General features: G+C 36.0%; 1 protein-coding gene across 7 annotated transcripts in view; it reads right to left on the bottom strand.

Annotated features, from left to right (window-relative positions):
* Positions 1-718: 718 nt before the first annotated feature.
* Positions 719-15,261, bottom strand: part of Fbw5 (F-box and WD repeat domain containing 5) — a 136,319-nt gene continuing 121,776 nt past the window's right edge. For all 7 annotated transcript variants that reach the window (XM_067089688.1, XM_067089685.1, XM_067089683.1 and 4 more), the window contains 6 exons: positions 13,705-13,834; positions 12,070-12,168; positions 5,341-5,461; positions 4,286-4,377; positions 3,013-3,163; positions 719-898 (listed from right to left, as the gene is read on the bottom strand). In XM_067089688.1, coding sequence (XP_066945789.1) covers positions 755-898; positions 3,013-3,163; positions 4,286-4,377; positions 5,341-5,461; positions 12,070-12,168; positions 13,705-13,834 — 737 coding nt within the window. In that variant the 3' untranslated portion in view covers positions 719-754. The remainder of the gene's footprint in view (positions 899-3,012; positions 3,164-4,285; positions 4,378-5,340; positions 5,462-12,069; positions 12,169-13,704; positions 13,835-15,261) is intronic.

Raw genomic sequence — 15,261 nt, 5'->3', positions numbered from 1 at the left:
GCACATTAGGTACCAAAGAAACTCTGCTTGTCCTGGTAATTTTGGTGTCTTCATATAAGGAAATTGACATAAAAACTATAAGAATTGGAAGGCAAACCTTGTGTGCATACATGAATGCTGATAAGCAATACTTGCTGGAAAAATAGGACTATAAAAAGTTTCAAATTTAACTCTTAACAGATTCCTGCATCCGAAAGCTGATGGTGATTTTAGTTTGACCAGTGAGTGTTGTGCGTTTGTGTCAATTTTCAATATTTTCACATCCTGCTTGTGCAGGGTACTTTTTTTGTACACTTTTCCACTCTAAACTTATTGACCAGCATAAACTACTTTTGTACTTAATTTTCAGGTCTAGGTTAGAAACTAGATATAAGCCCTTTGTTTTGAGCTTCAGACGATGGACGGAGTTTTCCGGCCGGCTGATGAAGAGTTAGAGGAATGTATTTCTGGTGATAGAAATTCATTTCTCGCTCTAAGATTCCATAAAGGTCCCGTTTTGTAACCAATTGGTTCTTTAATCTTTCGGGCCAGCCCTAGGAGAGCTGTTAATCAGCTCAGTGGTTAGTAAAACTAGTATATACTTTACCTAGTTACTATGCACCTGTTAATGAGAAGAAGACCCACAACAGAAGAACAGAGACGCATAATGAATATAGGAATGCACAGATTAAAATTCTACTCCAACACCGTAAAGATTTCCTTAAGAATACACAGCAAGCAAACATTAAGTACAACTTTATTTCTAAACAAAAACTCAACCAATGTGCAACTGATTCATATACTCTGAACACTCAACGCTTGAATCTCCACGTGGGCTTTTCAATCTAAGTTCTTTGGCAATTTCTGCATCGGCTAGATCTACGTGCAACTTCCGGGCTTTTCTCCTTGACCTCCAAACCTACAGGGTATGAAGAAAATGCCAATTAATTTATTAAGAGGAATGTTAGTCTCTCTTATGCAAGTGATGTGTAACTAAAAGGAATTCTTGCTACTTCCTAGAATACATGGACAGTTGTGTCCACGTAATCTTGTCCCCAATATCTATTTTTTCTATTTGTGAAAGGATAAAGAACAATCTACTTCAAAGGTAAATTCACAAATTACATTTCTACTTCAAAAGGTAAATTCACAAATTATGTTTTATCTAATGCATATGTTAATTTTATCCTATGTCTACTACTATCTTACACTGACTCAATGAACTTACAGTAAAACTCACATTTCTCAACTTTTTAGAGCAGAATCTCTCGCATACCACTTGTAAATTTGACAGAATTTAAGACCTACAAGTTAAACTTTAGTAATCTGAACACAGACAATTTTCTAGACTTCTCATAGGGTATGCCTGAAGGATTTATCCTTAATAAAACAAAGTTGAAGCAATTTAAAGCTGAAGTTGGACATCTTAAGAGTGAAAGGGTCAAAGGAAATGCATAAAACATCTTAGGAGTGAAAGGGCCAAAGGAAATGGATAAAAAGTTAAAGACAGAAAGTATTGCAGTGAGGCAAATGATGTACAGAACATTTGGCATAGCATGCAGTGAGCTAAGCAAGGACCACTACAGACAGTTTTCCCTACGCCATCCAGAGTGGTTCTGCAAAGCACATCGTTATCAATGAAATGCAAACTGACAGAAGATAAAAATTACTATGAAAAACTTTAATTTACATGATGTGCAGCACTGGCAAAGCTTCTGGGAACAAATGAAAAACTGGCAGCAGACATTCAAGGTCTAGTGAACAAAATAAACTACTGTAGTTTGCATGAAAAAAAAAAACTGCTTCAACTCTGGACTATATGCATTACTTTAACAAGTTGTAGAGCTTGAGAGTATTTTAAAAAATCAACAAAAAATATGCTTAAAATGACTGGATTTACAAGTATGATGAATTAGAATGTTACAAGGAAGAAACAATGCACAACTTATTAAATTTTCTTATTTCCTTAACCAAATCACCAAGTCAAATTCCAAGATTATTATTCCAATGGGGGAGGATGAATTTGGACAGCCAAGTCAGATGAGAAGAAAGGAACCAAGCGATGTGGAACACACATTAGGCATCGCAGTTAGGGTTGAAAGGATGCTGCATATAGCCTCCAGGACAATCTACAATGCTGTGCAAAGCACACTACATAATAATCCCCTTGACAATTAACTGTCCTATTGCTCAACCTTATTTTTTACCACTCATTTGCACAACCAGAACACCACATTATTTATAACATTTCCATTTTCATTCATTCTCAGCATAGCGCTGAATGACCCCATGGGTCCCAGTGCTTGGCTTTATGCCTAAATCACATATATTGCAAAACACCTCCAATTTCACCATTACACCTTTACGAACGAGAATTATGTAACAGAATAATGAAGGAAAACAATGGTATTTGATGCAAAACATAGAAATAGAACTAGGTTTAATCCCAAAACTAGTAATCATTAATTCAGCGAAAGGAGTTAATCATCTCCAGTCTGCCTTGTGAGGCACACTGTGCATTTACTAAGGGCCCTTTGGTAGTTTTCCTCTCACCCTAGTTTCGTGCTTTTTACTCTTCATTCATTTCTTGCATTCTCCTCCTCCATAGCTGTCCAGTTTCTTTAAATTAGCATTGGTCCCATTTTTACCCCTCACATATGAATAACTAATTGCACTATTAGTGAAATCCATCTTCAACTTAAATGTGACATCCAGATCCCTCATTGAACAATAAGAGCCATTACAGAATATGTCTGATCTTGTATGCTACATAACACTGGTGGCTCACTATAAAGATCCTTCCGAGAGCAAAATCGAACCAAGAAATTATTTTCACCGGTCATGTTAACCTATTTTGTAACAATTTTAATAAGAACATTTTGGTGGTGAATATATATCAATATATAGAGATTCGGTTTTGCTCTTTCAAGGATTTTTGTAGTGAACCACCAGTGTTATGTAGTGTACAAGACCAGATATATTCTGTCATGGTAAAGACTGATAAACCTTGCAAGCGCTGTTACTTGGACTTACCTTAATCTTATGGTCATCACTGACGGTAACTAGCATCTCTGGATCTCTCGGGTTGAATGCCACTGCATTCACGACATCTTTATGGGGAAGGCGGGCAAGACAGACACCATAATGTCTCTCCCAAATGTACCCATGTCGATCCTCTGCACCACTGTCAACAGAAAAGGATTTGATAGAAGCGCTTTCAAGCTCTTGGTTCATTGCACGCAATTTGAATATAAGATCTATCCTTCCTTCATCGAGAAATTGCTTAATAATTACCAGATTCTATTCAGATTAGAACATAAAGACTGATTATTTTCCAGAAAGAGAATTGTTTCAAAATTAATCCATTTCTAATAAAATAACAATTCCTGAAACACAAAGTTATTATGAAATATTAAGTGAATTACTCTTCTATTCACACAGTAAATATTCATGAAGCATGAAGGTATTTGTAAATCTCTACATCAAGATAAAAGACAAAGAAGGTTTTTTTAGGGTTTAACCGGACCACTTAGTTTAATTTCTAGATTCCCATAGAACTAATGAAATGGATTTCCTTTTGATGGGCATAGCACTTGGGGATGAAAGCAAAGTAACTGCACAATTTGTTCTTAACCCTTGAGATTCTGGGAACTCTCAAAACTTGTCTGTGGCAGATTACAATTACAGCTTACAAGCAGAGCAATTTTTTTTTTACTGTTCCTTGTAAATCTACTTTTCATAGTATAATGCTAGCTTTTATGCAATTTGAAGTGAAATACAGTACTGTACTTGGACTCCACTGTAGTAGTATGTTCAATAATTGGTCTGGTTAAACAAATCATTTATAACTAACTAACTAAAACAACTGAAATAAAATGTCAAACTGACTCAATGAAGTTAGCCTAGCACTTTCTATGAATGCAACATCTGCAGTCATCAGAATCTCAAGGGTTGAAATGTGCACTGCTATAAATGCCACCACTGAAATGTGCACGACTGCATATCCACTGTCAGTATCTGGAAGGACTCAGTGATGGGTAAATACTGGAGATAGGCAAAACACAAGAAGTTAGGCAGTCATATTAGAAAAGGGCAAAAGAAATGAACAGAAACTCAAAGACAAAAAGCAACACAGGCTTTCTGGGCATTAGTCAAAAGATTTGTTCTTAAATGAAATGTGAAAATCAGGGCAAGTTAAAGTTAGAGATGCTGGACAGGTAAGTAAGAGGAAAACAAAGGATAAGAATGAAATGACTGAAGCCCAGGAAGCTTTCACTAGTAAAAACAACCTTAAGTTTCCACTTACCTTGCAACAAATTGGTGTGACACATCTAAAAATATAAAGAAACACTCATCATTGGGTGTGTACGCCTTATGAGATCGCAGCATTGTTCCAACCTGTTGAATAAATATAAAATGACAAAATTTTCATAACCCACATTTCTAGACACTCATTTGGTAAGACTACGACCAATCGCCAATTCTACCTATCCCACGTACACCTCATATTCAACTGGAGTGGTTACTAAAGAGTTATGTCTTATGACTGAATATTCGTCTTTGTTGGGCCTTCCATTACAAAACTGTGTACAAACCCAAAAAGCTGTGTGTGATATAATGAGGATGATGTGAGCAAAGCTATTCCAAACAATTTTTTTTCAATTATGGATGATGTAATCTTGCATCGTCAGAATCCAAATGGATGACAACTGGATGATATGATTTTACATGATCTTGAACTGAATGTATTAAAATGCAATTTCCAAATAAATGAGATCTTTTTAAGATACAGTTTCTTTTCTTTGTGATGCAGAATAAATTAAATAATAACTGTGGCATGAAACAAGAAAGATAAAGGTACAGTTTTGTAAGAAATTATGCAGACACTACCCTACATGCAAACGAAGTTACGTTCCGAACGGCTGTTCATATCTTGAATTGTTTGTAAGTTGGTGTTCATGCCTATTTAAGTATAGTATGATATAATGTCAATGCAATACTGCATTTTATAGAGTACAGTACTTTATTAGTAAAAATGACACATAAAACCTGAAAAATTGTGATGATAATTCAGTTGTTCCTTACCAAGCACAATTTTAATTTATAATCACATTTGTTCATACCTCTGAATGTTCATAAGTAGGGTACTGTCCGTACACAATTCCTGATTCTGTTTAATTCACTAGATAAGAAACATCAGTAATTTATTACACTACTGTACTTGTACTTCTGCTATAAGGTAAAAAATCACAAGTACTGTACATTCTTTTCTAAAGAATGAAAAAAAAATTATGCACTTTAGTGATGATGATGATGATGGTAAACATGACACTGAGAGGAAACTTCGAGAACTATAGCTACCTCAGTTAAAGTTGTGAGGTCAATTACGTGTAGATCTATCCCTTCTGCAATCCTTGGAGGACTGAGGGGATTATCAATGACGCAATTAGCTTGCCATGGTCTGCTGTTGACATATAAGTACCTAAAATGTACAGAGGAAAACTTGTTAAATTTTATATTTCTGGCAACAAGATGGCACTTTACAAACTGAGAATGGTTAAATGTTACCCATCCAATATATACTGTATATAAAAAATCAGTTTGATGTATCTGTTCATAATTCCAAACTGCATACTTCACTTCCTCCTTTAATTCCTTCCATAAAACTGCAAACAGATACACAAAAAGCAGTTCAAATAACAATAACGGCACTTAAATTCCGAATATATACAAGGAAATGAAAATTCTTTAGTAACTACCAAAAGAAAAATAAAAATTAAAGAACTTGGTTAGCCAAGTAAGAAAGTTGACAGGGATTGGAAGAAAGTAAGCATCAGAAAGCAATGCAACTGGGCAGAAGGGATGTTGCAAAGGACCTTTGGCTCTGTTTACAGTTAAGCAAAATACACTGATTGTCAACGAAAATAAACAATTCCAGTGCTGTTACTGTGCCAATGTCTTTGGTCTTCAACTTTCTGATATTATTTTGCTAATTTCCAAAGTAAAAAAAATCGTAATTTTTATGCAATACATTTCTTGATAACACCGTAATATCCGAGTCCAAAATTCATAAGTATAAATTTTTTTCTTGAATGTACATTCAAAAACTTGGATACATTTTATATGCTTGTACTTCTTATGGGATCTTATCAATTATATCAACAAAAATAACCTGCATTTCTTCCATAATACAAAATTACTTTAATAAAAAATATATATAAGAACATTAAACTGCTTTGTAAAGATTAAAATCTAATTCAGATCTTTATAATGCAAACTGAATACTCCTTGTTTAACATTGCAGTTTATTTAAGAAGCCAACATTGCACAACATTAATGATGTCTTCTCTCCGTTTCCAAGTACGCATGACAGGTCAGAGGAATATTGGAGAAAAACGAGAATGTTCTTATAAATATGGAACTTCAAGCAGTGAAGTCAAAATATCTAAAGAATGATGAAAACATAATCTTTGCATAAAATCTTCTAAATCCTAGTCCAAAGATGAAAAATAACTCTATATTAATAGTACAATTTCTATATTCTTCAATGAATAATCACAAAATTCTTCGATGGGATATGAAATTAGTTACCATAAGGTAGCTTTGTCAGACCACTACACTAATTCAAATTTCAAACCTTGCAGGTCTGGATTCACAGATTTGTATTTCAAAAAGGTGCAAAAATTCGTAGTCAGAAAAATTTTATTAGGTACTTGGAAAGCCATAAGGAAAGGGAGAAAAAAAGCAGCATAGACACTCTGTTACTACAAAAAACCTGTAAGTACTGACTATATTCTGTGCTTTGCATAGCACACCTTAAACATTACTGTGCCTACGTATGGAGATACAAATTTACCAAATTATCAACATCAAGCAACAGCAAATTCACTGTGTAATACCAGAAATTCATGTAGAAGCAGAATCTATGTACAAATTGGAACAATAATGGAACATGATAAAAGTAATTATATGAATACTTACCTAATGTTAAAGCTAGCTTTATCTTCGTGCCAGTGACATTTAAAAATCAAAAAAATTCAGATGATCTGTTTCCCAACCTAGAAGTTTATGTCTTCATATTCCTTATGACCATCCACAACAAATAATTGATTTTAATTTTCATTAATTGGAATGACTGTTAAAGGTAATTGAATGAGGATGGTAGGTTAGTGTAGCCAAAGAAACAGTGTACAGTCAACGAACTGAAAGCTTTTAAAGGGGAGGAAAAGCTTTCAACATTCTTGCCTTTATCCTTACTGGTAAGTACTTGCCAAACTTGCCAAAATTTTCAGAGGTAAAGGGAAAAAAACGACTCAATCTCGTAGAGTACATTTCAAAAAAATCAAAATATGACAAAAAGTGTACCTTCATGCTCCCAAAATTCAACAGTATTTCTAGCAACTGAAGTTAAGATAGAAAGCAAAGTTACTATCATATTTGGTACAGGAGAAAGAGTCCCTCCGAAAGGACTAAGTCTAAAATCTGTTTCCTCTGAGCTGCAGGACAACCAGATGGTGCTAGAATGTTTCAAATGTGTGCATAGACTTTGCCATCTTTCTTGTCATATTTCAGGTTCATGACCAGGTAAACCCATTAAGACAATGAAGGACACTGTCACAAAGAAAGAGGTCTGCCACAATGAAGGAAACGAGAGAGGTTGCCACTAGAGCAAACACAAAGAACGAGATAGGGCTTGAAGTTCACTACTATAACCTCTTACTAGGTCTAATCTGGATATAAAGACACCCACTTCTTCACTGTCTATGAATGCAGTTAAATTAGGCACTGTAACAAAACTGGGAAGGGGTTCCTCCTCTATATCTTTTCCTCTAAGCACTGAAAGAAAACAGAGGGGTTGCCACAAGAACAAAGAGCCCATACAAGAAGGAGCTTGAAGCTCACTAATACACTTTGCCGCAACAAGAGCTAAAAGAAAAAGTGTCTTCAAAGTTCAGTGATGCTTTATCAAAGGGCTTAACTGAGGTTATGTTAACATCTGAAGCCTTACATCTAAATTTCATCATAAAGCATGATTGGAAGATGAAATGACCACTACAAAAGATTGAAAACCTCGTCAAACTTTAAATTGTGAGCAATATTTCAGTTAGCATGGTGCAAATAAAAGAAAATGAGGAACATCTTCCACCAGGCAAGAAAGTTAGGGAAATCATTCCCCTTGGGGCCATGAATGCACTAACAAAGTCATCCTTGTGATCTGCAAAGTCCACAACCTGTTGAGTATTTCCTCAAAAACAGCCAACAGAGGAAAAACCTAAAGGCCTAAATTCAACCATTCTCGAAGGAAGGCAACCACTGCCCGTGCCCAAGGATCCTGGCATGGAGGGCAGTAATGGTAGTGTGGTGTTTTGGGGAATCGTTAACAGATGGGTGTTTGGGTCTGCCTAAAAGTTCCACAACTGGCAAACCTGAGGCAGAGGAGACTATCTGACTGGAGACTTTGCCCTCACTGCCGAGTTGGTCTTCAGTACCAAGATTTCTTCTTAAGACAAAATGAGGGAATGGAATGATGTTACTGGACTCTGTCAAAAGGAAAAGGTAGTTCCTTTGCTAGCCTGAACAAAATTCTTGATTTGTGTCTCCCTGTCCTCTTGTGAAAGAATCAAGACTTGCATAAAACCATTCTGAACTGCCAAGAGCTGTAAGATGTTTACACTTCCATTTCCTGACATCAAATGTTTCTTAGAATGGCCCCTCAATCTGCCTCCAAGACATTTGAGGACAGTGTAAAGGTTCTTGAGGTCTGCAGGCCAACCCACATAGTTCTTAATAGTGGTAGAGAACTGTTATTCCAAATACAGGAGAGCTACAGTACTCTGATACTAAGCAGATGATTCCATACTTCTAAGACTTCAATTCACGGGAGAATACTTTACTTCGACTGAAGAAGTACTGGGAAGTGGAAGTACGTGTCCTACATGTTGACAGAGCTTGTCCTTTGCCCTTCTAAAAAGCTGCAAGGACCCAACTGAATGACTCGCTGAAAAGGGAGTACAGTAATATGAATGTATTGTTTATCTGTTATAGATTGATATATCCACCCCTACGTCCCAAATTTGGCCATGAAGCCATTAGGCCAGTATTTAGTTTTAGGTAAGAAAGCCTAACATATGGCATTTAGGTCTATGTTCTATGTTACCCTACTCTAAGGTATAGTCAACATGGAATAGCTTAGCCTAATGTATTGTGGCCTAAGATAATTTTTACCTATACTGTATACCTTATAACATAGCCTATAAAATGGGGGGGGGGGATGTAGACAGAGCAGACATCATTATATTTACGTACATATATACATATAAATATATATCTACATGCAAGCAAAAACATAACATACATATAAATATTACTCTTACAGTAATCGAGCTGTAGCGCTAAGAACAAAATACTACATTCAAAGGTACTTTTGCCTCACAATTAGGCCAAATTACCTTAGCTATTAGAGGGGTTTTTGCTTCCTAGGTCCAAGAACTAGAAACTGCAAGTTGAACAGAGGAAAGTGAAAAAGTATAATGTATGTAAGACCTAATCCAGCTCTAGGCAGTTTCAAAACTGGTAAAAGATGCAATGGCATCCGAGAGCCAGCATACACTAAACAGTTTCCATTTCTCTTTGACTGTTCATCCATCTCCCAAAGGCTCTACATTCATGATAACGCACCCTACCAAAATTGGTGTTAGCTTCTTATTTGTTTTAACAGGAGCTGAGGTAGAAGCAACCTAAAGAACACTGGTTACTGGATTCAGCTTTGGTAAAAGGAAGCGAAAATGGAACAACATGAGCTATGCATCACTTAAATACTGAGACAAGGCCACCATGAAACCCCTCAAGTCTAACTGGAGGACCATGTCATGGCAGCAAAAGTCACAGGACAGGTGGTAAGTCAGGTGATTCTTCATGATGGAATGACACGAATAGTCTTAGAACACTCTAGATAAGTAAGTGGTGGAGGTGAGCCACTATAATGAAAAGGAATAAAATTCAAGGTGATGAATACAAGAACAATAGAGAGGAAAACTGAGTCACCACATAACCCCTTGACAGTCAGCCATGGCTAAACATGCAAATAATGTCTGAATCTAACTCTAACATTCTAAATAAAGGGATGGAATGGGAGCCAGCCAGTGTTGCCAAGCAGAGGGAAAAACCAATGTTTAGCGGATTTCAGGTTGTCAGTTGGCATAAGAAAAGGAATAATTCGGCGTTGTACGGTGGCTTGGTGAATACAAAAAATGGTTGAGAGGAAAACTGAGTACAGAGTGGGGGAGGGTTATCACTGACACATGGCATGATACCTTCATTCTCAGGGATGGACAACAGGGGGGCAAAAGAATAAGCAGCAGCATTTCAAATAAGTGTTTGTATACTAAGCGATCTGGCTGACCCAAAGCCTAAGTCTTATGCTGAGGTTACTTCAAATGCGTTTAAATGATTATATCAATCCATTGCGTTGTGTATATTAACTAAACTAACAATATAAACTTATTGTCCACAATTGTACAGCTCACAATACACTCGGTTAATGGCGGGGGATAGAATGGCGATCAGTTTTATGACGCTTGTCAGCAATGAAAATCGGCAATTTTGCGCCGAAAAACCACTATGTTTAGAGGATTTCAGGTTGTCGAAAAAGTTGGCGATCAAATCGGAACCAACGAAAATCGCCAAACGATTTTCGGTTATCAGAGAGAAACGGAAACTCCAAACTCGGCAGGGACTGTTGTTAGATTGGTGGCACAATCTCTATTACGCAACCCTCATCTAAAAGTACATCTAAACCCATTTAGACTGCATAAAAAAGGTAAATGTACTTTAAGAGAATACTTAAATGGTTTGAAGGACATTGACAAGATGGCTGCATTCTAGAGTCCCCAAGACCACTCTACGTTGCCTTGGTTCCTCTTCAGAGGAGACTAAACCAGTAGTTGAGCAAAATTACAAGTATACTTACAATTAAACACAAGAAACAGCTAAGACAACGTTTTTCATTACCAAACACAAACAACGAAACACACCTTCATATATGCATTTTCACTTTATGTAAATTTAAAGAAAATACATAAAACTATGCCACAACTTGAGGAAAAGCACAATCTCTCTAGTTGAAGTTTCGACAAGGGGCAATCTTGGCTCTAATATTTTTGATCAAAATCCAAACTAATAAAAGAATATATGTCAATTGTTATTTTTATCCTGAACCACATAGGAAGCAAAAGAAGGCAGAGCAGAATGAGAGAAAGAGGAATTAACCTAGGCTATCAGGTAGGTTAATGGAGGAGGAGAAGCAACACCAGAAGACAACAAGGAAATGATTGAGAACGTTTCGGGTGTGCCCTAACTATTTCCCTACGTAAATATTGGCCTCTAACATCTTTCGATACTACACAAAATTTACATCCTCTCATCAGATCAATCAAAATCTGCATATCAAGAGAACCACACTCATGCCTGAGCAGATACTCTAACATAGGGTATGTGGTCATCTTGCAATATCTAAACATTCGGTTTTCATAAAGTCTTTCCTATACAGCTTAATGCTTTCATCTCTGCTTGTTGTAGATGACATATCACAAAAACAGAAACAGGCACAATACCATATAGGAGAAAATTAGCCATAAATCATCAAAATATTACTAACGCCGATCCGACCATCCGTATGACAGGTCAGCATGAAGAAATATGACAAGAATGTACACATTCCAGGACCATCTGGTGAGAAACAGATGACTACAGAGACAGTCCGAGTGGGTTAGCCAAGTGTATTTTGATTTTTTTAAATGCTGACCACACCAAACAGCACGAAGATAAAGCTAATCTTAACAGTAGGTAATATTCACTCCATATAATGATGTCTATAATAGTTCTTGTTATCCAGAAAAGAATTACAACATCAATCACAGACATCTGTCATGAACAATTTAAAAATTAACCAAACACCTGTTATGGATACTTAATAAATTAAACAATCTTTAACTATAATATAGCATATGCAAACTACATCACTACTGTGATAAAAAGTACATTAGAACCTACATCGATCCGTGCCCACTATACAAAAAAGTAAAATTTTACCTATGATCTGGAGAAAGTCCCATACCAATAATGTGTCCATTCAGATCAATTAGGTGGTCAATTTCATCAAATCGGTCAGCAACAGAATCATAATCTAGCCTGGAAAAAATAGAGAAAATGTATATTACGCTGTATACCATAAAAAAATTCTAGTTTTACATAGGACAGTGGTCTTTCAATTGTTAAATCTTTTACTTTAATAATTACTTTAATGGAATATTAGGAATAAATTTTATGTACAGTTTAAGCTACACAACCTTTGACAGGTATAAGTTATTTACGTTATTCTACAATACAAAAATTTGAAAACTATAAATTACACATTTCAAAAACTGAAATGCACTTCAAAATGGCAGACTGTCTGAACAAATGATTCTTCATTCTTGATAAATGATCTTCTAAGTAGATGTAAACCTGTCTAACTCTTTAGATACACTATTAATTTTATCTGTACACACAAAGAAAATCCACAGAGGACAAGATAGTGCATTTCCATGGCTCAATGACTACTCCACAGTAGCTGAATAAGTGAGTTTATGGGGGCTATAAATTATTTCTGAAAATGCTTTTGAGGCTCTCTGTCAACACAAGTGGGTGGTACGTACTGTGCACCTTGCACGGCACTACTGCATGTAGACAATCCTGATGATTTTTTCATCATCCTTACTGCCTGTCATTTTTCATCTCTTTGGTGTCTTTCCACTAAGCTTTCCAGCTCATAAAGGACCCAGTGTTCTGGTTCATGTACTTCAAAAAAACAACATGAGGGTCATTTCACCTCCAAACCATTGCTTACGCATTAAAGGGCAATGTCAAGTCTATATGCAAAATACAAAGGGCATAGTAAATGATACTGTATAAGAAAGTAAATCAAAACTATACAAGTGAATTGTAAAGGTAAGTGAAGAACAGGACAGAAAATGGAGCAATGCAATAGCGTTTAAAATTTATTTTCATAAAACCCAGGGATAACTAACTCATTTGAATTCTTCAAGTTGGTAGCAATTTCACTGGAGAGAAAATAAAATGTAAGTTGTAATGCAGATATTCAATGTTACCAAGTCAAGGCCGTTCAATTTGCAGTTTCCTTCATAAGTAAGAACATAGTAGTTTCAGTACAGAAGTGTGCTGATAATTCTACTGAAAATTTCAAGAAATGTTACTCAGAACACCAACTCTACAGGATAATGACATGTCGGATATGCACTAAGTCTCACTGCAAGGATAAAAATAAATCTTTTGGATAATTTTCTCAGAATTACTTTCTTCCACTTTCTTGGTTCAATAGTGATTAAATACACCAAAGGACTTGTTAGACGATGGATGGATGGATTATCATTTATGAAGTCTTAACCAAACCAAGCCATATTTCACTGTCCACAGCCTGGTCTGGAAGACTTATTCTCAAGCAGAGGACAAAGACTGCAGAATGACAAAGTTGAAGTATCATTTCTAGATTTACAAAGGAATTCCCCAAAAGCTAATGAAAAGTTGAAGATGGCTGAGTGGCCCAGTGGTTAGGAACCAAAGAGAACATGTAAAAACTCAAGACCGAAATAAATACATCTGGAATCAAAAGGGAAATTGTACAAGGGAGACCTAATCACTAAGATCAAGTTGTCTCTGCGTACATACCAATTTGGCTCCTGGAATAGACCTAAGTTCCTTAACTCTCTCTCATGGTTTTGTTGCTGGATCCTCTCCCGAAGGCCTGGCCCAGCATCCAAAAACGTAGGTATAGTGAAAGTTTTTATTCTTTTGAAGCCTGCAAAATCAACTCCATTTCAGCACAGCTGTATTTGGTACTGTAAAAAGCAAACTTCCCTACTAAAATATCAGAAATCAGTTGAAATAATAATACTTAAATATGACCACAGAGTAAGTTTAACAATCTGAGGATCAGGATCATGAGATAAGGTTTGGATTTCTTTACCCTTCAACTGTTTAAAAACAGGGAGCAGAACTTGGTATTTGCATAAAAGATTAATTAACACCCAATATGTACACTGTATCAGGTGTTAATTTAGTGAGAAATCCCAACCAGTTTTCCCTACTAAATACAGAAAATGCTTATATTTATTTGTAGGTGAAGATGTTTTGTGAATAAGAAAAAACAAAGTTATAAAAGTAACATTAAAACAGGGTCACAAACCACATCACATGAACAATAACTGCCCTCCTACCTATCCTTTACATTCCCTTTCTGTTGTACAGTGGCCGGTCCGTCTGCCAGTCTCTTTTCCACAGGTTCTACTTAGGCTTCTGCTAAACAGGGTTTAAAAAAGTCTTTTCCTTCCTCAGGCATTTTTATAAAGCAGACAGACCACTACTGTGCATATCAATATTCCTTGAACCAAGTAGTTCAGTGACTATTTCCTTTCCTTCTACTGACACAATTCAGAAGCCTCTTCTTACATCTGCTCTCCCTGACTCTTAAAGCTTTTCTTTAAGGGGCTGGTCTATCCTTCCTACTTTCTTTTCTCCTATTTCCATCAAGTTTGGTCTAGTTAAGAGTAAAACAATTCTGTCCTAGTAACCTGACAGTTAAAATTAAACTTCCATAATGATTCTTGTAGCAAAACAATAAAATTATACTTTGTTTTTAAAACTAATTTTCACAAAAAGTGACAGCCTTTAAAAACTGCATAAAAAAATTAACAAAATTATATTTGCCTTAAATTTGAACTAAAATGAAAAAAAATACAGACTTGATGGTTCTTGAATAATAGCAAAACAAAGGCAAAGTTGTGCCCTCAAATATAAATTTTCATAAAATTATGAAACCAAAAGGGTGGATTGGTTTTGACAACACAGTCACACTCATTTACAAACTGCCTATAATAACAAGTTTCTCACTTATCTTTTCAGTGCCGTTAATGAAAGTTACCATAATGATGACTTATGTACATGTCCTTGGGGAACTTAGTATGACTCAATTGTTTTTTTTAATTTAAGCAAAAAATGTACTGGTTCAGGTGCTGGTGATTTCGGGGTAGTAACTGTTACCATAAATGCCTAGCAGCAGCCAACTGGTATGATGTTGATGGCCTGGTGGTAACAAGCCAGGTGTGGCCCATGGGGCACCGAGTTGGTAGAGAGTTCTTGTTAGAGGAACTTCTCTCGTAAACAATCCCAAAATAAAACCCAGCAGCAAAGGAACTTAGAGGAGTTTTATTGTTTACAACCTCCTCT

This window comes from Macrobrachium rosenbergii, chromosome 46 (assembly GCF_040412425.1).
Source record: "Macrobrachium rosenbergii isolate ZJJX-2024 chromosome 46, ASM4041242v1, whole genome shotgun sequence".
Taxonomy (NCBI): Eukaryota; Metazoa; Arthropoda; class Malacostraca; order Decapoda; family Palaemonidae; genus Macrobrachium; species Macrobrachium rosenbergii.
This window is presented reverse-complemented; position numbering and strand designations above follow the sequence as displayed.